Genomic DNA, 27278 nt, shown 5'->3' on the forward strand with positions numbered 1-27278 from the left:
TTAATTCGATTTAATTAATTTTATAGCAATTAAAACAGGCATTCATTAAAAAGAAGAAGAAGCCAAAAGCCCTTTTTTTTCTAAATAAAAGATGTTTTGTTCTCATCAAATATTCAACGAGCATTTCTTTGTCAGATCAATTCTACATGTTAGATTTATATGTTACTTACCATCGGACAATTTCTCAAATACCATCTTAATAATTCCACGAACAACAATACAATACAAGTAGATTGTGATGTAACCTTGTCAGCGTGCTTCCCTTTAAAAAAGAGGATGGAGTCGAACTCGTGTTAGTTGAGTTGCAGTTGCTCTGACACTAAGAGAAGCAGAAGAGTTCCCTTCAACAAAACTTTTCTTGTCCCGCGTCGAAAGCAGTCCATCCATATTAATTAGATTACACTTGTTCTGGCTATTAATTCAATGAACATCGAGAGTGCTAGCTAGCTATTTATGATTGTTTCAAGATAACCAACAGCAGATGCAGCAGGCTTTTCTCTTTCAAAACAAGGATTCTTTCTCTTCTGTCGACTGATCAAGGATATTTTGATTGATTGTTTGATTTCCTACGTAAGTTGTACCGCTGGAAGACTTGATCACGAGTCGAGACGAAGAGAACCATGCATTATTCTACTTCTTAATTAAAAATGTATTGATTAATGATCAGCTGCTTCACGCTCCGTTAGCACCTATACGATCATCATTATTGTTGATATCCTCGCCACCCCACTTCCTCATGCGTTCTGCTGTTTCTGCAACCTGCATTTCATATATAATTCAGCATTTACTTGTCACGAATTAGATAGCTATTAACTTGTTTATGGAAAGAAACCGGAGGAGAGGGAATTCTGACCTCCTTTTTCCAGTTGGTTTTGTAGAGTACAATCAAGAGCAGCAAGGTCTGCAAAGCAGTTCCGCCTAGCATTCCACCCCATACTCCCTAGATGATAGATCATATATGGGTTGCAGAGCATAATTAGTAGTGTTATATACTGGCCATTTAATTATTAGTGGAAGCACATGGTCTGATAATCTGCGTACTACTACTCTATCGGGCACATACCTCGACTCCCAACTTTGCTTTGTATCCAAGCAGGTAACCAAGGGGAAGCCCAAAAACATAATAACAACCAATGTTGATATAGGCCACTAAGGCTTGCCACCCACCACCAATAGCAACACCTGCGCGTGTCATGAGCATGCTCGATTAAATTGATGATTAAAGGGGATGAGTATTGAAATTAAGATAGATTAATTCGATGGATGACAGGCAGTCATTATAAATTTCTTGCAATCAGCCAAGTTAACCATGCTGGTATGTCCTCGCAACCCACCTGATATCACTGGCTGGACACTGTTAAGAACCATGGTGATGGCTAGAATGAATGCTAGTTTGGAGGTAGCTACTTGCATCTCCTTGTTGCTTGTGAAGATGTAGGCAAAATAGTCCTTGGCTACCAACACAACAGCCATCAGAATGAGCCCAATCACAAGTGACTGAAACACAGTCACCATGACCGAGTATTTTACAGCTCTTGGATGCCCCAATCCAAGCTCATTCGAGACACGAACGCTGAAATTAATTAATTAATTAATTAATATATATACATTCATTTAAGCTGAAATCATAATCATACACTCCATCGAGATAACATATCAAGGATCTCGAAATCAATTAATTAAAACAGGCAGAAGTTGAACTGTCTAATGCACTGTATCTTGCAAACTCTGAAATTAAATGTTATAGAAGGGGTGATCTCCTGGAATTTTCATGCATCCCAACCCTTATGTAAGCTCCTAGAAGTGAATACTCACCCATGGATGATGTCCAGCAGTGTGTACGCAACCAAAAAAAAAAAAAAAAACAGAGAAAAGAGCACCGATGGATACACCCATGAGACAGGCAAGTAGAATCCATATTCATAATCATAGATGATTGATTATCACCAGAATTTAGCAAATGCAAATACATATTGAAATTAATTTTACCTTATAGCAGCATTTATTCCAAGGAACAACATTAGTTCAATGCCGTTGATATTCAAGCTGAAACATATACAATTCAGAAGATTAACAACAAGTTAAAATGAAGCTAAGATTGATTAATAATTAATTGATATAACAATGATTAGGATGATGATGAATGACTGACCAGATGGTAAGGGCACCAACAGCAATGACTGCGTTACTAAGATGTCCAGTGAGAATAACAATACTCATCATATACCAGAGCTCCAGGCAAAGCATGACAGCTGAAGCTAGTGAGAGGGTGACGAAGGACCAAATATCCTTAAATGCAGCCCAGGAAAACCCACGCCATCCTTCCTTACACCAGCCCATCACGTACACAGCTTGAGCCAGAGCAACTGACCATCCAGTGAGGTCTAAAGCGATTGCTGCGCCAGTGGCACCCCAACCAAGCTTATAGATGAAGAGCCAAAGCCAAAAAGCGTGTAGAAGGAGAGTCGAAAAGGCAATCCAGGCAAGCACTCCAACCTTGCGTTGAGCTTGAAGGAACTTTTGGGTAGGGAAATAGATAGCCAGTGAAAACAAATTAGGTATGCCTACGATGGTGAATTTTCCTGCCAGGTCAGAAAGATCATCTTCTTGGCCAATGGCTTTGAGGATAGGAGCGGAAAAAATGTAAACGGGCAAGAGGACGACACAACTGACGAATAAGATGATGGCTGATCTTTGCAAGTAAACACCGAGCATATGAACTTGACCAGCACCAAAAGCTTGACCACAGAGGGTCTCGAGGGCACTGCCCATACCAAGAAGGAAGCCGAAAGCGAAGGTCACGATGACAGAGAGGGAAACAGAAACGGCAGAGAGTTGCAAGTTTCCAAGATGGCCAACAAAGATAGAGGTTAAAGTGTTGGTACCATACTGACAGAGTAGAGTGATGGCAATAGGACCGCCAATCTTCCATAACTTAACAGTCTCTTTCCAAAATACGAACTTCATAAAGTCTTTGAAAGTCTCGGAAACTGCAGGTGGGTAGTCTCCTTCTGCTTCTGCTTCTTGTGGTGCTACTGGTGCAGGTAATGGTGACGAAGACGAAGACGAAGACGAAGAAGATCCATAATTGAGCTGCAGAAGTGGTGTCGTGCTCTCCATATTAAGGATATATATATAATCTTCTTCTTAAAAATATTTATCAAGAAAGACAGAAACACAAAACTTCCATATCACTCATTTCCTTGATATTGTTACCATATATATATATATATATATATATAGAGAGAGAGAGAGAGAGAGAGAGTTGAAAGTTAGGTTGGACGAAACTAGTTAAGGACTTTGTATGATATTTATTTTGCTTTGGACAGTAGTGATCAGCAGCAGGCAACAGCTTGTGTCTGTTTGTCCGGAATGATCTCAATAGAAAACGTTATATATTTATATTCATGAGGAGGAAGGATGAAGATGGAGATGGAGCAGAGTGCTAGTGGTTTGTTGTATCAGTAACTGTGGTTCTATGTGGAACTGGAACCAGTTGGGGGTCACAGCGATGAAGGAGCGACCAGTCAAACCGGCAGTCTATTCTTGGAATGGAAATAATGTTTTGTCTGTTTGTCCATTGTATCCATGGAAGTGGAGTAGCGACCACCTATTTGGATTATTAGAGTTTATTTATTGGCCTTGTTAGTGGTTTTTTGTTTTTTTTAAATATATACTGAAATGATATATGTTTTTATTATTTTTTAAAATTATTTTTTAATATCAATATATTCAAATAATATAGAATATTAAAAAATAATAATGTTTTTTAAAAGTTTTTAAAAAGCAAAGGAAAAAAATCGCTCGTAACTAACGTTCCGTTCCATCAAAGCCATGACATGCATGTTCTCGTACGTGCCACTCCCACTCATCAGTCAACACACAACGAATTTTCCTTTCCTTTGACATAATGTTTGCATTCAGGGTCGGATCGTCAGAGAGTAGAAATCCTTATGGTAAGATTAGATCTTGCCTGAGAAAACAAGTTAGGAATGGCTTCTTCTTCTTCTGTTGTTTTTTTAACTGTCCTTGCGTTCATCCTCATTAGGTTTCAAGTTAGGAATGGCTTCTTCTTCTGTTTTTTTTGAACTGTCCTTGCGTTCATCCTTGGGCATGGGATAAAAGCTAGGCCTTGGGTACTTCGAGAAGGGGGAAGTATACCTGTCATCATTGCCATTAAAAACTGGATAGCATACCACGATCAGTATAATCAAGCAAAACATCCAAAGATGGATTGCTTGTGAAAGCACCGTCCATGCATGTAGAAGATAGATTCAACATTCCAGTTCATTTCAATGCAATCTTCCTTCATCCAACAGAGCTTCGTTTCCTGTCTTGCATCTATGGAAGAAGCCTCTGTAAATCCCACCGTCAGACAATGAATTGAATTCAGCTTCCAGTGTTGATGTCTTTGTGGAGTTTCTGACTCTATTCAGAAGGAGATCTTCATGGGGCTTATGGGCCACGAACTGGCACCGGCTAGACATGCTTGGTCGCATTGTGCTCCAATTACAGTAGTTGGAACTACAGCTACCCACCTTGTATATGTGTGTGCGTGTCCTAAAATCATAAATGGGCCATCCATTGTTTATATTATAGGAGGTATTGTTTAGCCCAATATTCTCTCAGGTTAATCTTTACTTACTCAGCCCAAATCGTCCATCAAACTCAGCCCATGTCTACTCCACTCTGAACCCTGAAGTTCATCTTTAAAATACACAAAACCCTAACCTCAAACTGCTAGCTATCCTCTCTTAAACCCTAAATCACACGCGTACTGCTTGTTCACACTGCACTGATCTGATAGTGATAACCAACAACAGCCTGCAGGTTTACCTCCCCCTTCTCAACTGTCACCGTCTGTCCATTATGGAAGCCCTTCCAACACCATCTGGTTTTAGCCCCAAAACCGTGGAGAAAGCTGTGAACGCTCTTCTCAAATGGAGATCATCCAAATTGAATACCCAAAAGCCTCAACTACTGGAACATGACGAGTTTGTCTACCTTATCTTAACCCTCAAAAAGATCCCACATAAGGGTGTCAGCCGCATCAACGCCTACAAAATCCCTCTCCCTTGCCCCTTAACCAACCCTCTAACTGAAGCCCCTGAGCTCTGCTTAATCATCGATGACAGATCCAAATCAGGCCTCAATAAAGATGCTGCCAAGAAGAAGATTCAAAACGACAACTTACCCATCTCCAAAATCATCAAGGTTTCCAAGCTCAAGACTGATTACCGTCCCTTTGAGGCCAAGAGGAAACTCTGTGATTCTTATGATATGTTCTTTGCTGATAAAAGGGTGGTTCCTCTCTTGCCTAAGATGTTAGGGAAACAGTTTTTTAAGAAGAAGAAGATTCCGATGACTTTGGATTTGAAGCACCAAAATTGGAAGGAGCAGATTGACAAGGCGTGTGCGTCTGCCTTGTTGTTCCTGAGGACTGGAACTTGTAGTGTGGTGAAGGTAGGGAGGGTTTCGATGAGTAGAGAGGAGATTTCCAAAAATGTGATGGCTGCTATTAACGGGATCGCGGAGACTGTGCCCAGGAAGTGGGGTGGTATTAGGTCTTTCCATTTGAAGTTGCTTGATAGCCTGGCTTTGCCTGTTTATCAGGCAGTTCCTGATTTGAAGTTGAAGATTGATGGTAGTGCAAAAGAGCAGGAGGAGGATGATGTGGTCGCTGAGGAGGAAGATAAGGTTAAAGAGGGGAAAATTGGGAAAAAGAAGGGAAGGATACATGAGGTTAGATATATGGATAATAACGATGATGGTCGGGTTGTTGATGAGGATGAATTGGGGAGCGACTTTGAAGGGGATATTGATAACCATGCTGATGATGATGTTGAAAAGGACAGTGATGAATTATTGAATAAGAAGAGAAAGATGGGAGATAATAAAGGGAAAGGTCAGAAGAAGGTAGCTAAATTGAAGAAAGAAGATGGTTTCAAGCAAAAGAAAGCAAAGAATGAAGATGCTACCAAGCAAAAGACGATAAAGAAAAATGCTTTGGCTTTAGAGAGTGGGGGAATGCAAGTGAAGGATAACAAGAAGAAGAAAAGATTGGCTGCATAATGATTGAATGCCGCTTCCTGGAGAGTACACACAAGGAAATTTGCTGCTTGCTTAACTTGGAGAGAATCAGTTCATGGTTGTATGCCTGTCCTTTTAGCAGATTTGGTGTGAGATTTTAATTATGGTATTCATGATGTGAACTTTTTTTTTAGTTTATTTATAATCAGAAATTTAATATGAAAGTTTTTTCTCTCCTTAATTATGTTTCTTGATTATGGAGAACAGATAGAATGGTAATTTGATAGTCAGTCTTTCATTGGATAGAGTTCAAATTTACTTTATTATCTCCTAAATTGCAAGTTTTCTGCATCATGGGTGGAATCCAGTTTGAGTTCAAATGTTGCACAAACTAGAATTAGGCTTATTCATTTATACTGATATTTCAACTTGGTGGTTCCATATGTTGGCCTGCAAGCAAACTGGAAGTAGTTGGTCGTCTGATATGAATTGTGTCAGACATACTTACGGCTTGGATAGGGAACTTGCTCCTAACATGCAGTGTTGCGAACTTGCAGAATACCGGTTTCTGAGAAAATTGTGAGCCATAGGAGCCTGAAAAAATGACATGTAGCTAGGAGGCAAAAAAATAGAAAAGAAAAAAAGCTTACCGAGGAGAGGGATTTTTGAGATGGGATCCTATAGTGTCAAAGCAGCTCTGCACTTGAAGACTGATCCTATTCGATCTGATTGTTCTAGATGCTGTCAATCTCTAATTTGATTGTCTTAATTCTCAAAAGATTGCATGCTGTCCCTGCTAATTGCTTTTTGAATGAGCTAATTAGGATTTGAGTGTGCTGTGATTGGATACAAGCAGGGTCAAATTGAAATTTAAGGTTTTCATTTGCCCCTTTTTATCTTCTTAAAAAGAGCTTTATAGGAGATTTGAGCTATTCTCCACTTCACACGATGTTTCTGCCAACGGATATCCATACAAATCCGGGGTATTCTGAGAGTATCCATGCTTCCTAGGTAGATATCCATGCAAACACGCAAGCAAGCAAATGCATTTGCCAAAGGACTTCATGGCAGCACAAGAAAATTACGGAGCATAGAAAAAGGTGTTCAGACATGAACCTATACATTCCTTTTGATTGTACACAATATATACACTCTCAAAGGCATGAGCTAGCATAGCAAGATATTTCTCACTTCACTGTACCAACTCGAAATTTGGGAATGCATTTTCAAAACCAAGCTTCAACCACCACGCTCCAAGTCATGTAGCGGGATCTTGTTACTCTTCATTGGCTGAAGCTGATGGCTCTGATGTGGAAGAATCTTTCCTCCATTGCAGATGGGAGCTGGTAGAATACGGCATCTTGACAATAGCTTTCTTGTTGATGCAAGATGATAGTGCTCGAGATGGCTTCCCAGCAAGCTGGGCCATTGCAGATGTTGATTCTGCCTTCCTTGAAACCTACATGGTAAATATGTCAACTTAAAGAGTAGTTCAATGTATACAATTCTGAATTCCTAGTCTCTGATATAACATTAGAAAACAGATGAAATCATTACTGATATGATTGGAACCAGATTGAAGATAGGGGCACGGGGACGGGCACAGCCACAGGCAAAAGATTATTTCATTATTTTTTGCATTATTCACAAAGATTATTTCACGACAGGGCAACCCAAAAATACAGGGCCAGTTTACGTCACACAACTTGTTTCAAATTTTTTAACCCCCAATTAGATCTAAAGTTTGTGTGCTTTGGTTTGTTTTTCTGCATCCAATTGAAGATAGGGGCTCTCTCTCTCACACACACACGCACCCACCAAGGCACAGGCACCTGCATAAATACTCAACAAAGGAAACAACAAGTTAAATGAAAGTGGAGAGAACAAAAAATGGCTGTGTAAAACATTGTAACTAGGACGTCCAAACATGTAATGGACGATTAAAAAAATAAAACTAAAGTGCAACTATTGGAAAAGTAGGGAGCAAAAAATTGCATGAGATAACTCTGCAACCCCAAACAAAGTCCAAGTGTTTTTTTAATTTGAATGCAGAGCAGAACATCCAGCACTTCACAACTTCCTACTTTCCATGTCAAATATGGCAAATTCTCTAAACAAGCCATTCCAGGTTTTCACTCACTTAATTTTTTAATTTGTGTGGCTGTAATGCACCACGGATATATTTATCTGCTATAAGATATAAATGATCACTTACTTTCAAAGTCCCAGAAAAAAATGTTGCACCACTCAATGCCACTGCTTTCTCAGCAGAATCCTTGCTAGCAAAGGCAACATAAGCAGATCTAAAAGAAGAATATAAAATACAGTCAACCGATATAGTCTCAAAATAATATATATCAGACTATAGATCCTGTTAATCAGAAAAATAACATGGCTGAAATTTGATGTCTACCCCTTTCTCTGGCCAGTGGTTTTGTCAGTCAAGATCACTACATTCTCAACCACTCCACAATTGGCAAAGCACAATGATAGAGCTTCTTTTGTTGCTGCAAAATGTACCTGTGTGTTTATAGTAGAGCAATATCATAATTATGAGACATCCTGAAGTCTATGCGGAGACTTTTAGGAAACAACACACAGAGATAAGTTCAGAGTATCAATATATTTCTGAATTGGTAACATTTCTAAATTTGTAATGCAGAAAATGCTCTCATGGTAATCTGGTGCGAGTAAAAATAATTTCAGAAAGAAAAGACAGCCGCAGAAGAACAAGAAAAAAAATACTTTCAGAAAGAAGAAGAGGAAGGCAATATTCATTAACACTTTCCAAGTAAGGCATGGCTAAGCTGCTGTCTTCCACTATCTACACGTTAAACTCTGTTGCTTATTGGGCTTGGAAACATTTCAGATCTTGTACATATTAGAAAAGAAGCTGATAAGCAGAAATTATGGACTTTGATTCCCTAAATTCTGGTAAAAAATATGCACAGAAAAGAAAGAAGGGATTGAAACTTCCTGTAGATTCAGCAACTGAAAGTATTTGTGACTTTGCTAATATGAGCCAAAAAACAACATTCTGAAAATGAATCAATGCTAACATTTAAAACACCCATGACTTGTCAGTAAACAATGCAACACAGAAGAAGAGAAAGAAAGCAAAACATTTGAATTGACTTATTTAAAATGATTGTACTAAATTAATATAAGACCACATCGTTCATGAGGATACAAGTTGCATCACCAATGCAGAATTAATTCGAATGGAAATTCAGAAATGGTGTTCATTTATTTCCTAATCTATGAAATGTGTTCATTCTTTATTCATGTTAGATCCCAGATTGCTCCTAAGGAAAAGAAAGTGCAGCATACACAGGTCAAAAAGTTCAGGTTCCCCTCTTCAAAATTAATCAGCTTCCACTCTCCATTCTCCTTTCCTTTCTTACAAAGACAGGCATCTATGCCATTTTCATTGCCCTATCTCTGTGCATAGTCTTTTTTTTTTCTTTTTTTCTTTGAGGTGCCATGAAAAGTCTCTGTGTGTGTGGTGCAGGAGAAGTGATCAAGTTATGGAAATAACCTACCGGAACGTGACAGTAAATTGGACTTTCCATATTTCTCCATCTCAATTTGCTTTGACCGAAGCTTAGACGTTTCCAATTCAATTTTATGTAGCTTCTGTTTCACATCTAGCACTTCCTGCAAAACAAAAGGCTTCCAAAGCTTCGACACACTGATCACATGTTCTCAACGTATTTTAGGGGAGTGAGATAAGAAGGAAATCAACTTTTTAATAAGATCAACTCTGTCACTGCCCAAAATAGAAAAGTAAAATCCTCTCTTAGTTGTTGTTTCCCATAGCCTAAAGCCAGACCTTAACACTCATGCAGCATTTATCACCAATTAGCAATGGTTTTGAAGACAGTAACACACCGAGATCAAATTTGGAGTAGCTTTAGAATCTTCTTTTATCATATTTGACCTTTTAGAAAATTGTGAAAAATCTAGGCACTGAAGCTCCTTCCTGCTACAGCCAGCCAAAGCATCCTGGTCAGTACAAATTTCCCCGAAGTGTCTTTTTCGTCTAATATTATTAGCAGCATGAGCTTCGTGCATCGTTCTCGTTGGTCTCTCCAATTTCCTGCTCTCAGGCTGGATGTTACCACGGCCAGTAACTCCTCCAGTCATACTCCCTCTAAGTTCACTATTTGAAACAGGAAGCACCGCTTTTTGTTGGTTAAGCAATTCCTGCTTTTGAATCACTGTACCCAAACCGTCACACAGCTCAACAGTTTTGACCCCTGGAGGTACACCATCACATGGCTTTCCCAATCTATCCCAAACACTAATACAATGTTTTTCCTTCTGGTGGGACTCTGCATGAACAAATCTTGGAAAAGGACATTTTCCTGAAAAAATAGTTGAAAAATTGTCCACACGTGAACATAGTAGATGAAGAAAATGATCATGCATTTAAACACACTTCACCGATGAGCAAGAAAACGTAAAAGCATGAAAGATTAAACATTTACGCATTTTGCATAATCACAATGAATGCAAATGTCAGCACAGTAATCTTTGAGCTATCTTCCTACTGTTCATGTCAACCACAGATCATCTAGTTATTGCATACAAGATGGCATATAAATTGGCTTCATATGTGGCACCTGATGTGGAGGGTTGTGGATTTCTAAAAGCTGGTTCCCTTCTGGGTATAAGCTGATTAAATAGCATGTTGCAGCTACTATGGATGATCTGCTGTACAATGAGGCAATGCTCAAGTTAAACTAGAAACTGTAGAGAAGAAGCCAGAAAAGCCAAATAAAAGATGTGGCTACACCAACCTTCATTGCTTTATCAATACACTGAGAATTTTGCTTTGCATTGGAAGAGCTTTCTTTCCTAAAGATTCATTTGCCAAGGAATTATAAAGAACATTCTCAGAAGCACCAATCTTTCCGTGACACTCAGTCTTGCAAGACCGTGACAATACTTTCTTTGAATTGATCTCAGATGACAGAGAAGAAGAACTTTGAACTTGTTCAAAGTCTTCAGTAAGTTGACTGTGATTGACATTACAGAAGTTGGGATCAGAAGTAGTTGGCAACAGGCGCATCTGATCATCTTTGATCTGCAATTAGGAAAAAATATCAAATCAAATTCCACTACTTGGATTCACGCATGATGATTAAACACATAGATTATGTAATACAAGTGCGATTACCTCAAAAACATCCATAGTGCTACTATCATGGCCATGACTCTGAAAGTCCTTTAATTTGTTGATCTTGGAATCCTTCGCGCATGGAGTGGTGATATTGACATTCTTTGCATCCGATAATAAACAAATATCCTTGTTGGACTGATGGACATATTTCAAAAGAAGATCCCACAACCTTTACAGAAAACATAATAAGGGGAAACGTATGAGCAACTTTACAGCAATTTGGCGCTAAGAAAAGAAAATATAACAACGAATACGGCTAATCTAACGAAAGCTAAAGTAAATAAAAATCATTCTTTTCCTGGATTGCTCAAAACAATGCATTATTGACAATGTGGCTGCTCTATCTTTAACACAAGCGTCACAATTGATAATTGTTTTGAGGTTATAGGACTAATAAGTTACCGTCTTAATCGAAATTGAAGCAATTAGAGATTTAAGCAGTAAAAATGAAATTAAAACAAGTAGAAAGGGTGGTTTAGAATTACCAAGAGACAAACTCCTGAGTCCTTTGACCAAGAAATGCTTCGAGATCGTCTCTGGCCTGCTCTTGATTCTTCCCATTACAAACAAGCACTGTAATATACTCCTGGAAGAAGAAGAAGACCACCATTATAATTTTCATTTTGATTTTTAATAAAAGAAAAAGGAAGACAAAGTTGTAAAGTCAGGTTTGTAAGCGGATAGAAGCACAAAACAATGATGATACTAAAAAAAAAAAAAAAGGAAGGAAAATGCAATTAAATTGATAGAACGTAGAAGGAGAAGAGAACTGGTTACAATGGATGAGAGAAAAAAAGAGAAAGAAAAAGAGTAGGAATTACAGCAAGGACACGGTCGTGGGAGTAAGAGTGACGGAGATGTTTGGAAATGGAAGATTTAAGCTTGGAAGCCAATGCTGACTTTCTCTTCGACTTGAATGAAGTTGAAGTTGAAGCTGCTGCTGCTGCATCATGATCTTGTGCCGATATTACGCCGATTCCACCCATTCCTTATTTAATTATTTACTTTTTTACCAGAGAAGCGGAGGAGTAGCGATTTCAGAAGCGTATTAGCTGCTCCACTCCACTATTCTCTATACTGCTACAGCGAGTTCTCACATACCGCCGTCGGCGCCACTTCTTGTTTTTCTTTCTATTTCTAATCAGTAACCAAAACAAAAGCGTTCCTTGTCAGTTAGTTATTTCTTTGTTATTACGCAGTTGGGGAGGGGAGAGAGAGAGGGGTTGTTTTCGCTCTTCACACACTCCTCGAAACTGATGAAAACATTTCCCCTCTTTCTATGATTTTGCCTTTGCGTTTCCAGAATCTCCCTTTTTTTTTAATTTCTTGAGAATGACTGACTGCAACCACCTGAATTTCATTTTCTTTCATTGGGTTGAACCGCACAGCTCTGTGCTCTCACCGCATGGAAAGGGATGGGCCACGCTCTTAGATTTGGTTTGGTGGGTGCCCAATGGATTGAGCACAGAACTTTCCCCTATGTTGGACCCAAATGAGATTTTCATCCATCCATCTACTTCTTGGGCTAGAATGCTTTGATCCATACAAACATTTACACCCAAGCAAGTTGGCCCAAGAAATGATCGCCTACATGGAATTCTTTTTCTTTTCTTTTCTTTTTTCCTAATAATTTGTTCTCTAGTTATTAAGTTGGAATGCGCATGAACTAGTATCTCCATGTTTTTCTTGTATAATTCTTCTTCTTCTTCTTTTTATCATTAATGACAAACTCATTAGTGAGGATCAAACTTATTTATTTTAATGAATACAAAACATTCTGACCTTTATATTAATTGTAGATCAATTTACGCTGTTATACTTGTTTTAAGTTATAGAGTTTTAACAACCCACCACATATATCTGTTTAATTCAAATTCTTATTATTTGATTATTTTTTTTATTAACTCAGAGACTTGAAACGTCAACCAAGAACAAGAAAGAAGCTTTTTAAAGGTATATATATGTTTATTATAGGCAGAAAGAAAAGGCCCAGAATCCTTTGCTTTTGTGTTTGGAATTGTGTCTTGTTACATCTTAAGAGTGTATTTTAATTAAAAAACATTAATTTAATTTTTCTAGCATTTTCTAATAATTTTGGAGTATTAATATTAAGAATAAAATAAAAATACATGAAAAACTTATTTATATATAAAAAATGTCCTTAAAAACCATAAACTCATGATATCCGTTGAGATGTAATATATTATTTTCATCATATCTTTAGAAAAGATGCGGTGTTGTTATTGATATTATTAATAGCAGCATGACAGTACGAGATCTCTGCAAAGAGGAGAAGCTAGAAGGCGTACTGTGAATGACATAGCCGTTGGAGAAATTTGAATTTAAAAGAAGAGAGAGAAAGATTCGAGAATAAATGGTTGTTGTTGTTATTATTATACTATACTATCTCCCTTATGATAAAAACAAAAAGATAAAAGAAATGGGCGGGTGGTCAGAAGAAAAGCAGACAGTTAAGACAACCAAACAGCACCCTCCAATCCATCATCCAACGGCTATTTGTGCCTCTTCTCTTTTCTCTCCCCCGGTCTAACGGCTTTTTTTTAAATGCGTGAAAGTGAGGTAGTTAGGTGGTTTTTTAAAATTTTTTTTAATGCGTGGAAGTGAGGTAGTTAGGTGGTTTTTTAAAATATTTTTTATTTAAAAATATATTAAAATACTTTTTTAAAATATTTTTTATATTAACATCAAAACAATAAAAAATACATAAAAAATAATTTAAAAAATTTAAATTTTTAAAAATTACATTCCCATATTTTATTGTTATGCGTGTTTTAATAGTATTTTTAAAAAAATTTAAAAAATTATTTATTTTTAATTTATTTTACATTAATATATTTTTAGTTTTTTTCAAATAAATTATTTTGATGTATTAATATTAAAAATTATTTTTTTAAAATAAAAAATATAATTATTATATATTTTAATATAAAAAATTATTTAAAAAATAACTGTAATTATATTATATTATATCATAATTGTTTTTATATTTTAAAAATATTTTAAAAAATTAATTTTTTTAATGTTTTTGGATTATATTATATCATAATTCATAAAATTATTTTAATATTTTTTTTAAATACAATGAAAAAACTACAGCACGTCCAAATAAAATAGTAGCATACCACAACTTTATTCTTTCTCTCACATGTCTGCCTCCGCTTCTCCCTCAAAAATTTGAAATGTTTTTGTGTGTCTCTCTCTCTAATCTCTGGACCATTAATTATTATTATAAATCCAAAAGGCAGGTACTTTTGAAAATGCTGTTGTTTCTTTCTTGGACAACGATCCCCCCCCTCTCTCTCTCGATTTGTAAAACTTGAAATAATAGATTTAAGAGAGAGAGAGAGACCAAGAGTGGGTGGATCTTCGTCTCACTATGTCTTCTCTTTCATTTCACTCAGTCATGCATTCAAATAAAATCCCTTCGCTACTCTAGCAGCGCTAGTAATCCTAGCTCCTCCTCCTCCTGTTCTTTACATACCCTCAAACCCTAAAACCTTCTCTTTTACTCCACACCAGTTCTTTCTCTGTTCCATTCCCTCACCAATACAATAACACTATGGGTGCTTGTTTTAGCAAGAAAAATACTGAAGTTTCCTCTTCTCCTTTGAAAGCAGCTGCGGCTCCTGCTTCACAACCAGTTCTAAATCACCCACATAATAATAACCATGCCACTCTCAAAGTAGATCAGAAGAATGAGATCACAATCAAGAACAAGATAGTGGAGCAAAAGGAGGTGGTCAACAAACAAGTCGAAGAAGAAGAGGAAGAAGAAGACAGCTTACTCAAGAAAGAAATTTTTGTCATCAAACACAGGAAGAGCCATGATAGAGACAAACGCATCCCTCCTCCCAACGACGATGGTCCTGCTGCCACCACTAATGCATCTGCTGCTGCTGGCGAAATATTATTGGCCAACAGCAACACCAATTCTGGTGTTAATAATATGGTTGTCAGAACATCAAGCTGCACAAAAGAAGAGGTAGATGCCATTCTCATACAGTGTGGAAGGCTTAGTCGCAGCAACTCCTCTGGAGCTGGAAAGCCTCTTTCTTCTGGCAGAAAGTATTCTGGCTCTAAGAGGAGTTATGACTTTGATAATAATAATGACCAGGACCAAGATGTCAAGCCTGCCACTTCTGCCGACTATGATTCTAGAAGGAAGGGCAATGACGACGACGAGGGCGAGGTTACAGCGGAGAGAAGGCAGCACCGCCAACGCCACCGCCAACGCCAATCCAGCAGGCCTTCTGCTTCTCCTTCTGCTCAAGGGAGGAGAAGGACACCCAGCAGGGAAAGAGACCAGAACCAGCGCTCCGGAAGCAGAGAGAGGGCCAGTGGCAGCAGTGGGAGAAGGGTGAGTCGATCACCGGGTAGAAGATCAGAAATAGCCCAAAATACAAGCATTACTCCTGGAAATCCTAATGCTACTATTCCTGCTAACAATACTGGTGGTACTGGTAACAGGCCTGGAAAAATGGTATCAGTCCCTGCCACTGTTTCTTCTTTAGTGATGGATAAAAGCAACAACATTGGAGCTGAACCGCAAGCAACAGCTGGAACTAAGCGCATCTCAGTGAAGAGAAATGTTGGTGAGGCAGCGGTGGCAGGCTCCAGGACAGCTGCATCCCCACGCTCCCAATCTCCTGCCAGAGCCAATGCTAAGACTTCTAATGAGAATAATCAGCAGCCATGTCTTAGCCGCAGCAATTCAAGAAAAGCAGACCAATCTCCTTACAGAAGAAACCCATTGAGTGAAATTGACCCCAATTCATTACAGCATTCACAACCATCTGGCAACAACAAGGCTACCTGCACCAGCAACAACAGATCACAAATCAGAAACAAAGATATTGAAGGACAAGCGGTGGCCAAGGAAACTTTCAATCCTCTTAATCAGGTAATAGTTTTTTACTAGAGGAGGAGGGTTCTATCCACTATGCATGGTTCTTTGTAACCTCTAGTTTGATCCGGCGAATCACATTAAATGAATCCGCTAATAATGGTTACAGATTTGGTCAAGATGAAGAAACTTCTAATTTCATAGCCACCCATGGTTATTTTTACCAATTGATCTTTCAATACCCTAGTTTTAACAACTCCCGTTTAAATGGTTTCAATTTTAACCAATCTGTAATTGATAGTCAAGGTCGTGTAATTAATATCTAAATTCATATTATTGAAGTTATGAATGAACATATTAGTGCTCATAATTTCCCTCTAGAACTAAGACAAATTTCAACCAAACTTTTGTCTTTGTGGTACGACCTCTTTTTTTTTGTTCACAGATGTCTTTTTTGAGCATGTGCCAGCTAAAGAGGCAAAATTGATACTGTTTCTTTGGAACATAAAATTTGATTTGCCTTTATGCATCCTTTTCAGACTCCAATGAAGAAGCAAAATTCTGAGAAAAACAACAGAGTCAATGTTCAAGTGGCAAATTACAGATGCAGTAGCATGGCTTCACTGGAAAACAAACTTTCAAAGGAACAACAAATGGAAGAGGCCAAGGGACATCTACCAGTCACGACCAATGTGGTAGACTTGGGAGGTGAATGCTTGAAGCCCCAAGCATTAACCAGAAGCAGGTCGGCAAGGCGATCGCGAGACCTGGACCTCAATCCTGAAACTTTATTGAATCCAACTCCATCATATACCGCACTATTGCTGGAAGACATTCAAAATTTTCACCAGAAGAACACTCCTCCTTCCTTTTCACTCCCAGCTTGTGTCACCAAGGCCTGCTCCATTCTTGAAGCGGTCGCAGACCTCAATTCCACTACAAGCTCCAACCTGTCATGTGCTTTCTCTGATGATAGAATAAGCCCCCCTGCAGTGGCTGCTGTGAATCTTGTTGGGAAGAAACTACCCGAGGCAAAAGACCCATTTGTAGAATCTGAGGTAATTGCAAGTGATGATCTTATGGAGCCAAGCTTTCACAAGTATGTAACCGTGAGAAGAGGAGGGGGTACATTGTGCGGGGAAGACATGGATGGTCAAGAATCCTCAGGAAGTAACAGTTTTGTTGGTGGCAGCCATCAGCATTTAGGATTGTCTACCTCTTCATGGGAACCCAATTCAGCTGATTCAACCGATCGCTGGTCTTCAAGATCCAACACGAGAGATGAGGATGACAAGAGTCCTCTGGGATATCAAAAGCATGGATTACCTGAAACAGGGCGTGACGTGGAACAGGCCAGGAGAGCATTCAGTGGACAAAGGACTGGAATTGGACGTGGGAGACATGGTACAAGTAAAAATGCTCACACAACTCCTGTCCTTGCAACTGCTACTCAAACATAATCCACTCAGTTGTGTTGTTTTCAAATTCCACGCAGTTGTGGCCCCTTTTAACTTTCAGTCTCAAAGGTCACTTCGTTGATGGTTGCAAACTTGCAACCTGTTTTCTTGTTAATTCAAATAGATTCATTCTTCCCTTGTTCAACAAGAGTTGGATGCCAGTCTGGGATAATTAGGGAAGAAACTCCCTTTTATTCATATGCTGAAATCACAAGCATCACTGCATATAGAGCTAAATTCTGAACAGTTTCATTAAAAAAAAATATATGAACATCATGAATAGTATATATTTACACAAAAAAGAGCTAAATTCTGAATAGTTTCAGTTAAATATGAACACCATGAATAGTATAGAGCTAAATTTTGAATAGCTTCAGTTAAAATATATATATATATGAACATCATAAATAATATTTATGTTGGTTATACAGAAGTGAAAGCTGTCTTGTATTTCTTAAAATACAAAAGATTGTATCTTTATTGAATATCAAGGCATTTATTTATTTAATAGGAATGAAACTAAATCGCAAGAAAATCTGCTTGCATATCAAATCTTTCTGTTAAACCGGTCATAGCCATAAAAACAGCAACAAATTATAAACTAATTCTGCTTCTTGAGTATTCTTTCCCTTGACTCTGAAGCTGAAGCTGCGAACTCTCAATTTCTAACCTGAACTTAGAAAGTGCTTTTGTTAGGATGTCTGCACTTTGTTCTTCAGTTTTGCTGTAAAACAACTTCACTTCTCCTTCCTTTTGAACTTCTCTCGGAAAGAAAAACTTAATTTTGAAGTGTTTTGTTTTGCCATGAAACACCGGATGATTAGAAATTAATATTGCAGTTTGGTTGTCCATAAATAACCGTGTGCTTTCTTGTTGTTCCAAATACAAATCTGCCATGAGCTTGGTAACCAAAGTACTTGGTTTGCAGTAACAGCAACTGCATATTCTGCTTCTACTATAGATTGAGCTGTGATTTCTTATTTCTTTTAACACCATGAAAAAACTTTAGAACCAAAATTGAAACAATAACTAATACTTTCTACCCAATTATTATCAAAATAGTTATAAAGATTGGGTTTTTCAATATGAATTAATCTTATTCCATAATCAATTGTCTTTTATATATTTAAGGATTTTTTTTGCTGTTTGAAAAAGAATTTCACTAGCAGATAATATATATCTAGATATCAAACTTATAACATGCATGAGATCTGATCTGGTTATTGTTAAATAAATTAGGCAACCTGTTAGGTTTATATACAACCTTTTATCCATATTTTCAGCTCCATCTTCATTATAAAACTTTTCATTTTAATTTATTGGAGTTGCAATAGACTTGTACCTTTTCATGTTAAATTTCTTGAGAATTTCCTTTGTATATCTATATTGACATAGAAATATCTCATTTTGTTTTTGAAATATCTACAAGCCAAGAAAGAATACTATTCTTCCAAGGTTTGTCATTTCAAAGACAATCTTTATCTCTCCTTTGAACTTATAAATCAACTCTTTATTGCTTTATATGATAAGTAAATTATCAACATATAAAGATACAATAAGTAACTATCAACTTTTTTGATATATATAGTAGATTCAATTAGACTTCTTTTAAAGTTTAAGTGTAAAACCCAAACTTTTGGTTCAAATCTAAACTCAAGTCAGCCCAAACCCAGCCTAAATTAACCTAAGTATTTAAGGAAGGGTTGCAAGAGAATTTCTTTCCTTTCTTCTAATTCTTATAGCCACCATGACTCTCCTCTCCTCAAATCAAAGAGTTTAGTTTTTGATCTTGAGTTTTTGGTTCGAGAAAGGTGGAAGTTTATCATCTATATTATTCTTTCATTCTTGAACTTTAAGTTGTTTATCATCCTTTCAATTCTAGCTATTAGACTAAAAAAATTGAATATCTCAGCTGATGATTATTTTATTCCTTTACGGTAAGAAAATCCTTAAAGCTTTTGAAATAGAATTGCAAGCTATAAAAATTTCTTTAACAACTTGTTATCATAAAACAAGCACATTGTCATTTCCATCATTATCTTATTTTCTCTCTCCATAACTCTATTATGACGTGAGGCATATGGTGATGTTAATTGATGTTCAATGCTTACATCCTCATAAAACCCGTTAAACCTTTTAGTAGTATATTCAATTCCATTATTGGATATGATCACTTGAATTTTGTAGTTATGTTATGTTTCAATCCAAGCTTTGAACTTTCCAAATACATTAACAATCTCACCTTTGAATTTCATAAAATAAATCCATCACATTCTAGAATAATTATCAATAAAGAAAATATAATACTTACTTCCATTTAGAGATGACATGTTCATTGGTTCTCCAACATTTATGTGTATCAATTACAACTCTTGTGTGGTTTTTTAGGCCTTACTTTGTTGAAAAGAAAACCTTGATAGTTTTTCATATTGACAAACATCATAAGAGAATTCTTTTTTCAATTTAAGCAAACCTTTCACCATATTGTTCTTCTTCATGAAAAGCAAAGCTTTATGATGACAATACCTAAATATTTTATGTCAAAGAACCGAATTAATACCTAATTTGTGTATAACAATATGCTTGTTATTCATAAAACCTAAGACAAAACTATTGCCTTTTATTTGAATTTTGAATACCTCTATGCCTTTTGCATCTTTTATTACACAATTATTGTTTTTAAACAACACCTTATAATCTCTGATAAATACCTGAGAAACACTTAACAAGTTCTAATTGGTTTCAAGAACACATAGTACATCTACAATTAATTTTAAATTTGAGTATCCTTTAATAACTAATGTTTATTTGCCTTCGTGTGCTCCATTTTCAATTTTAATTTTAGAAATAATAATTTTTTTAAGCTCTTTAAAGAGTTTTTGATCATTAATTATATGGTTTGTACAACCACTATCTATAAGTCATCTTTCTGTGAAGTTGCTAGTGGTTAAGCATAATACTACAAACAACTGCTCCTTTAGATAATGATCCTCGTCCATCTTAGTTTTTTTTTGTTGTTGTTGAGTCTTGCATATCTTTTTCATGTACTTTAATTAATCGCACTTAAAACATCGTGCATCAGGCCTCCACCAACACTTTTTTCTGTGGATGATTTTTTTTTTCTTTTTACAATAAGGGCAAAGAGGAAAGTCTTGAGCATTACTTCTTTTGCTATTTTCTGATGTTGAATGCAGAACCTAGGAGTAGTTATTTCTGGTTTGGTTTGGTTTTTATAAAAAAAAGTAACCAAACTAATTTTTTTGCAAAAAATAAAAACCGATTCAAACCTACTTGAATTAGGTTTGGTTATTTTAAAATAAAAACTATTTTTTCTGGTTTGGCTCAAGTTTTTTGAGTTTTAAACCAATTTCGGTTCAGCTTGGTTATTTTGGTTTCAGGCGTATAAAGCTGAAATTAAACCGAGCCGATTGTTTTTTTTTTAATTCTAATAAGTTTAATCGATTTTTTTCACAGTTTGGTTTTTTCAATCATTTTTTTCTTAATTTTCTCGATTTAATCAGTTTTTTGATTTTTTAACTCATCCCTAACCTCCATACTTATTGTTCTGCTTTGTTTTCTTGTTTTTGCCCATGTTTGTTTTAAGATTTGGCTAAGAAAGCACCCTTCATGTATTCTTTTTGCCTAATAAGCCTTATTTGTTATGATGCCTGTAGTTCATTCAACAATTCTACCAAGATAATATTTGACAAATCTTTTAAGTTTTTTAAAGATAAAATTATAGTCTTAAACTTTTTAGAAATTGTTACTAATAAACAATTCCAGAATCAGAAAAATCAATGCTAAAAATCTTATATTGTTGACAATGCTAAGAAGTCTGTCAAAATATTCCTTGGTTGTTTCTTATTCTTTTATCTTTGGCATCTCAAATTCTCTAATCAAATTCAGAACTTGCATTGCTATGATCCTCTCATTTTCTTCATATTCTTGCTTCAAAAAATATCAAATTTCCTTAGTTGTTTTCAGAGTCATTATTTTATTAAAAATGATAATAAGATTGCTGCATATAAAATTGCTCTTTCTTTTGATCTTCAATTGGATTGGATTGTCTGGCATGGTGGAACTTCATTTACTTGTTCAACTGCTTCCCACAAATCATTAGCATTAAGATAGACTTCCATTCTAATAGCTCATACCTGATAACTTACTCCATCAAACACTTTCATTCTAATAGTTCATACCTGGTAATTTATCCTATCAAAGAGGTGTAATTGCAGTAAATGACTTAGTGTTATGTGATGTTTAGAGATTGTGTGTGATGGCTCTCTTAATCTTACAAGTCTTAAATATTGGATATATATTGTTAGATGATACATGTTTAGAGATTCTGTGTTGGCTTTCTTAATCAAACAAGTCTTGAATATTAGATATATATTGTTAGGTGATACATGTTTAGAGATTGTGTGTTGGCCCTCTTAATCTTACAAGTTCTCTAAGATAATCTGCTCTGATATCAATTTATTCGTTACATAAAAAAGAGAAAGCAGGCCTTGTATTTCTAAAAATGCAGAATATTATATCTTTATTGAATATTAAAGCATTTATTTATACAATATGAATAAAACTTAATTGCAAGAATTTTTTTTTTTGTTACATGCAAGAAAGAACTGGTCATAGCCATAAAAATAACAATAAATAAAAAACTAATTCTGCTTCATGAGTCATGCTAACAATATATCTACCTCAGAGACCTCACTTAAGAAATATATGAACATCATAAATAAAGCATATTCTGAACCTTTTCCCATGTTAAAAAATTATAACATGGCAACAATAATTATTTACAACGCCCAGGAAGATGACGCCATCAGTTTTCGTGTACCTACCAAAAGCAGCAGACCAGTTTACCTGGTATGAAACTGATTAACCGTCATGATGGCAGTTAGTTCTTGAAGTTTGGAACCCAACAAGTGCAACCAGAACAGTTTGCCTGATACAAGATACCTAAAACAGTCACTTAGCCTCGAGAATTGAGAGAGCTTCCAGCATTCACAGCACATCTTGAAAGCCATCAACTTTCCTTATAAACTTGATTATTGAACTTCCTTCCAGATACATTCTTAATACAAGGGTAGAGTCAACATGATCAAAATTAATTGGTCTTATTCTCTGTCTGCATCTTATATAGCCCCTCACTCTCACTAATACATCACTCATTACTGTTCCGATAATTAACCATGTATATTGCAACCACAGTAACAATGGCCCCAGCCAGTTGCAAGGGTGAGAAAGTTTCCCCAAGATATAGAAACCTGGGGTTGGAAATCAAACATGAAGAAACAAATCAGACAAACACTATGATATATAATGCATCATACATCAGTACTTGGCCCTAGCTGCTACCCAGCTCATCTTTTGTGTGTTATTCTTTTCCATATGGATTTAGTCCAGGCAGTGTAATAAAGTTTCTCATCCATATCTTATGTTTGCAGATCTTTCTGTCTAAAATTGTTTTGTGCAAACAAGTTAGCCCAGTTAATTTAATCAAGTTATATCTCCATTTCTTATGTTTTTCTGATTGATGGAACTTACCCAAAAATTGAAGCAAACATTGGGGTTAGGAATGTGAGGGAACTGAGCTTTGTCAAGCTACCTGAAAAGCATCAGCGAAGGTAGATTAGTTCAGGAAAGGATTCTCAAGTAACCCTGGACAGATTCAAAGAAATTATGCAAACTAAAGTTTAAAAAATACAAAATAGATAATTTGAACCATGGATCATATGGACAACTTAGTTTTAATCAACAAAATGAAACATTGTAACCGACCAAAATGAAAAATTAAGTAGACTTCAACCTTTTGTTGCACTGTAGAAGTACACTCCATAACTAATGGCACTTCCAAAAATAGAGGTATAAAGCAGTGCCAATATATCACTTGCTGTCAGGTCCTTGAGACTCAAACTGAAGGCAAGATCATGGTTGAGAACAGAGATCGCAAGAAGAGGGAGACCCCCGATAACCATATGCTGCAAGAATAGTTTCATGTGAGTTAGTCTGTCAATCTCCATTCCTTTTGCTTTGAGTTCATCACAAAGCCAAAGTGAAGAAGCGGGACATCCTACAGCATTTGAAAGTGCAACAACTTAATTACTTGAAGATCCATCACATCCAAGTTACAATAATGGGCAATTTTATTATCACAATACAAACAGAGCCCAGTACCCAAGCAATTCAGGAATAAAACTATCATATCCTATCTTCTTGCAGGTGAGAAAGCATCGCTCTTCTTGAATGTACTGTCTATTAAGATATTAGGAACCAAGAAAAAGTGGTCATCTTTTGCTTGGAGCATATGGAATAGACCTTTCGATTTATGTGGTCAACAGTGATTAATCTTAGGAAAGATATAAAAACTGGCATGGCTTAATTTAGTGTGTTTTACGAAGGGCAATCACCGTATTATTCTCTGAAGGCATTTTTGTTTGTAATGATGAGCTGGCAGAAGAATCACATGAATTTTAAGAAATTCTGGAATTCTCAATAATCAATCTCTTTTCTAGCAGTTATGATAGACAAAATTGACGCTAAGCTCCCTCATGCTACCCTTCATCATGGAGCCTTTTCCAAGTTGTGTCCTTAGCTTATATTCAACAGGACTGTAAGGTTATTTGTTTATATTCTGTATTGCAAATGATGTGTTGAGCTGTCTATTCTCTCTCTCTCTCTCTCTCTCTCACACACACACACACACACACACACACACACACGCATTGAAATTTTCTTCCTTTAATGGAGAAAAATTGTCCATGGAATAAGCAGATAAAATATAGAAAAAGAAAAGGACTAACTTGCAATTATCCATGTTAATTATCAAATCATGGCACAAATGACAGGCAACTTGCTGAGAGATTCAAGATAACATACCCATCCAGTTGCCATAACAGGATCGGAGTACTTTGAAACCCATCGAACCATGACCGTGCCAACTGCCATGCTCTGAGCAGCAAGAAGCATCCACCATTCTCCACTTCCCCACAGGGAAAAATTGCTTTCATCAAATGTCAGAGTAGGTACCTATTAAATATAATGTAAATAGGTTTTGGAAAATCATATTTGCTATGTCTCATATAGGAAATCATATTTGCTATATCTCAATAAAAGAATGTAGCAAAAAAAATACTTGTAATGCATCAGATGACTGACAGCATAGTTAAACAGCAAAGGGAAGTGACAAGTGGTGATTTGAGATGGTAATAATGACACAACTTTTGTTGATGATGTGGTTAGGGGGGCTTACTAGGGTGGAACATTCAAGTAATGTCATCCGCGATAACTAGATTAAACAAAACAAACTGAACAATAGGGTAAAATATTAACTCAACCTCAACTAGCCTTGATCCCAAGCAAGTTGAGTTCAATTATGTGAATCATTTTCCTCTATCCAGTTGTGTTAGGAGTTAAACAATTTGTCAACTGTTGTAAGATTACCAATAAAACATTTACCAACTTAGATTATCCATTTTCTTGTTTACCTCTCCCTTTCCTTGCCAATACTACCTCAATCCAACTAACCATCCAAACCATCTTATGCTACACTTCCTTTTTTTTTTTCTTTTGATGAGTGTCTCCCACATCTTCCCACACACACACACTCATTTCTTATTTGGTTCTTTCCTATGTTTCCTCACATCTATCTTAATATTCTTGTCTCACTATGCTCATTTAGTTAACATTGCTGCCTTTTCACAGCCAAACAGTTGCTCACATAAAGAATGGCTGGACTGATTGAGTAATTTAAATTTATCCTTCAATCACGTAGCACTCTACCTGCACCGCTCCATTTCAAAACACCTTGACTTGACTCTATGGGTAAAAAATCCATTGATGTTCTCTTCCTTTCATATTACAAAATGTGAATCTTTTAAAATATTCAACTGCTAGATCTACTCCATCCAAACTTACAACTCCTTCTTCTACAGAAGAAATTCTAAAGCTGCAAATGATAACTTTTCATTTTGGTCCTGCTCAGCCTGAAGCTTTCAGACTCTTGGCAGTCCATAGATTTACTTCAAGTTTTCCCAACTCTAGCTGCAGCTGATTTAACCAATCCCAACTCTAGAATAACATCTTCAATATTTTTTATTAGCTCACCAGTGACCATAATAAAAGAAGAAAGAAGAAAGGAATGAGAGACTCAAAACTGATACTTGGTGTCATACCCAACAATCCTCACTTCTCAACCATGCCTCCATAAACTAAAAACAAAACGTTGTTACATACATACTAATAGCACATCATAGTAAACGAATGCCTAACAAACATCTGTAAGAACCAACAAGAACATATCCGTGACATTTGAAACTTCATTCCTCTTCTTAGAAAATTCCTCAACAAGTACATACAAGTTAGGTAACTTGCATCAACGTTAGCAGAAGTGAAGTGTTTACCTCAAGAAGTAAAAGGCCTATGACACCAAGCACAAGGCCTGAAGCTCCAACGATCCCAATGGCCTCACCAAATAACAATTTAGCAAGTATAGCCACTGTCAGGGGTTGCGAGTCGATTATGACCTGCAGTATGAAAAAGAAAAAAAATCCACAAATGACACTCCTTTTGTTCTGAAGCATGAAGTATGAAATGCATTGAAGAAATGAACTTCGATTATTTGCAGCAAAAAAAAAAAAAAAACGATTTCTTATTTTTGAAAGATGAAATATTTTCTTATATTAGAACAATGTTCCTCTTTGGGAATTCAATTCAATAAAAACATTTTGAGTGATCAAAATTGTAAAAATTCTTGCAAATTGAAATATGAAACAAAAAGAGGTTAATCAAATAACAAGGCAAAATAGAAAAGAAACGTACACTACCCAAACCAGCAGAAGTCCTCTGCAATCCTTGAGCAAGAAAACCCTGTTGCAGTTACAATCAATTACGTAATTATTAAGAAAGAAATAATGAATGAAAGAGGATTCGTGAGTGAAGACCTGAAAACAGGAGGCATCAACAAGGGCAAAGAGAGTGATGGTGAGCCAAGCAGTGAGTCCAGAAGGCAGAGGCCTCCCTTTGAATCCAGCAAAGGCAACCAAAAGCAAGCCAGCTGGAATGAGGCGAAAGGAAGAGACAAAGAAAGGGCCAGTGAGGGGCAAAACCTCCTTCATTGCCACCATAGACGTGCCCCAGAAGAAGAAGGGAGAGACCAGCACTGCAGTCTCCGTTATCGTTTCAATTAAGCTTTCGGTTGCTGTTTCTCCTTTTTCTGTTGACGACAATTGGATGAGTGGAGCGTCGAGTTTGGGTTCGGATACGAGGCACTCCGAGTCAAGGCCTGTCCCCACGCAATCAAGATCACCACCATCATCTACAGGTTGTGATGATGATGATTCGAATTCCAATTCAGCCTTTCTACTACTGCTTGTGGAGCACTTGGAAATGAAGTTGGCCCGTCTGCTTCTGCTTCTTTGACAAGTAGTAGTAGTAGAAGAAGAAGAAGAAGGTGAGAATGGAAAACTGATAGCATGGTTTGGAGACGCACGCTGTGAAAGATGAGGAAATTTAAGGGGATAATCATAAGAGAAATGAGGATGAGATAAGGAAAGAGAAGCAGAGGCAGAGGCAGAGGCAGTAGGGAGGAGGATAGAGCAGTTGGTCAAAGAAGATGCAGAAAACAAGCTCAAGCTTCCCTCCATCTCCTTCCTAAATCCAAATCCTCCCTCACAGATACTATCGCTGCTTCAGTAGAGAAGACTAGAAAGCGAGGCAGCCGGTGATGAACTAAGCGCCT

General features: G+C 36.7%; 5 protein-coding genes across 12 annotated transcripts; 2 read left to right on the forward strand and 3 right to left on the reverse strand.

Annotated features, from left to right (window-relative positions):
* Nucleotides 1-184: 184 nt before the first annotated feature.
* On the reverse strand, nucleotides 185-22324 carry LOC105129692 (protein TRANSPARENT TESTA 12-like). Of its 2 annotated transcripts, XM_011031878.1 has the most exons (8): nucleotides 22319-22324; nucleotides 18710-18716; nucleotides 2153-3138; nucleotides 1990-2046; nucleotides 1335-1573; nucleotides 1064-1182; nucleotides 854-940; nucleotides 185-759 (listed from the first exon to the last, which is right to left on the reverse strand). In XM_011031878.1, the coding sequence occupies exons 3-8, from the start codon at nucleotides 3118-3120 to the stop codon at nucleotides 673-675; spliced, it is 1557 nt and encodes a 518-aa protein (XP_011030180.1). In that variant the 5' UTR covers nucleotides 3121-3138; nucleotides 18710-18716; nucleotides 22319-22324; the 3' UTR covers nucleotides 185-672. The 2 variants fall into 2 exon arrangements, with proteins under 2 accessions (XP_011030180.1, XP_011030181.1); XM_011031879.1 differs by lacking the exons at nucleotides 18710-18716; nucleotides 22319-22324 and adding an exon at nucleotides 17920-17931.
* Nucleotides 4076-6337, forward strand: LOC105129691 (ribosomal L1 domain-containing protein 1-like). The gene has a single exon (XM_011031876.1). It carries the CDS (start codon nucleotides 4870-4872, stop codon nucleotides 6070-6072), a length of 1203 nt encoding a protein of 400 aa, XP_011030178.1. The 5' UTR covers nucleotides 4076-4869; the 3' UTR covers nucleotides 6073-6337.
* Nucleotides 6304-12575, reverse strand: LOC105129690 (uncharacterized). Of its 6 annotated transcripts, XM_011031871.1 has the most exons (10): nucleotides 12037-12575; nucleotides 11701-11801; nucleotides 11213-11384; nucleotides 10833-11119; nucleotides 10656-10746; nucleotides 9922-10397; nucleotides 9573-9687; nucleotides 8444-8550; nucleotides 8246-8333; nucleotides 6304-7489 (listed from the first exon to the last, which is right to left on the reverse strand). In XM_011031871.1, the coding sequence occupies exons 4-8, from the start codon at nucleotides 10836-10838 to the stop codon at nucleotides 8489-8491; spliced, it is 750 nt and encodes a 249-aa protein (XP_011030173.1). In that variant the 5' UTR covers nucleotides 10839-11119; nucleotides 11213-11384; nucleotides 11701-11801; nucleotides 12037-12575; the 3' UTR covers nucleotides 6304-7489; nucleotides 8246-8333; nucleotides 8444-8488. The 6 variants fall into 6 exon arrangements, with proteins under 6 accessions (XP_011030173.1, XP_011030176.1, XP_011030172.1 ...); XM_011031874.1 differs by having other exon boundaries at nucleotides 10656-10743; nucleotides 11213-11801; XM_011031870.1 differs by having other exon boundaries at nucleotides 11213-11801.
* Nucleotides 14427-17744, forward strand: LOC105129689 (uncharacterized). The gene is made up of 2 exons (XM_011031869.1): nucleotides 14427-16136; nucleotides 16619-17744. The coding sequence occupies exons 1-2, from the start codon at nucleotides 14796-14798 to the stop codon at nucleotides 17537-17539; spliced, it is 2262 nt and encodes a 753-aa protein (XP_011030171.1). The 5' UTR covers nucleotides 14427-14795; the 3' UTR covers nucleotides 17540-17744.
* Nucleotides 22169-27278, reverse strand: LOC105129688 (nodulin MtN21 /EamA-like transporter family protein). Of its 2 annotated transcripts, XM_011031866.1 has the most exons (7): nucleotides 26482-27278; nucleotides 26360-26407; nucleotides 25942-26064; nucleotides 24419-24568; nucleotides 23349-23520; nucleotides 23087-23147; nucleotides 22169-22806 (listed from the first exon to the last, which is right to left on the reverse strand). In XM_011031866.1, exons 1-7 carry the CDS (start codon nucleotides 27181-27183, stop codon nucleotides 22704-22706), a joined length of 1359 nt encoding a protein of 452 aa, XP_011030168.1. In that variant the 5' UTR covers nucleotides 27184-27278; the 3' UTR covers nucleotides 22169-22703. The 2 variants fall into 2 exon arrangements, with proteins under 2 accessions (XP_011030168.1, XP_011030169.1); XM_011031867.1 differs by lacking the exons at nucleotides 22169-22806; nucleotides 23087-23147 and having other exon boundaries at nucleotides 23429-23612.

This window comes from Populus euphratica, unplaced genomic scaffold, assembly GCF_000495115.2.
Source record: "Populus euphratica unplaced genomic scaffold, PopEup_1.0 scaffold16.1, whole genome shotgun sequence".
Taxonomy (NCBI): Eukaryota; Viridiplantae; Streptophyta; class Magnoliopsida; order Malpighiales; family Salicaceae; genus Populus; species Populus euphratica.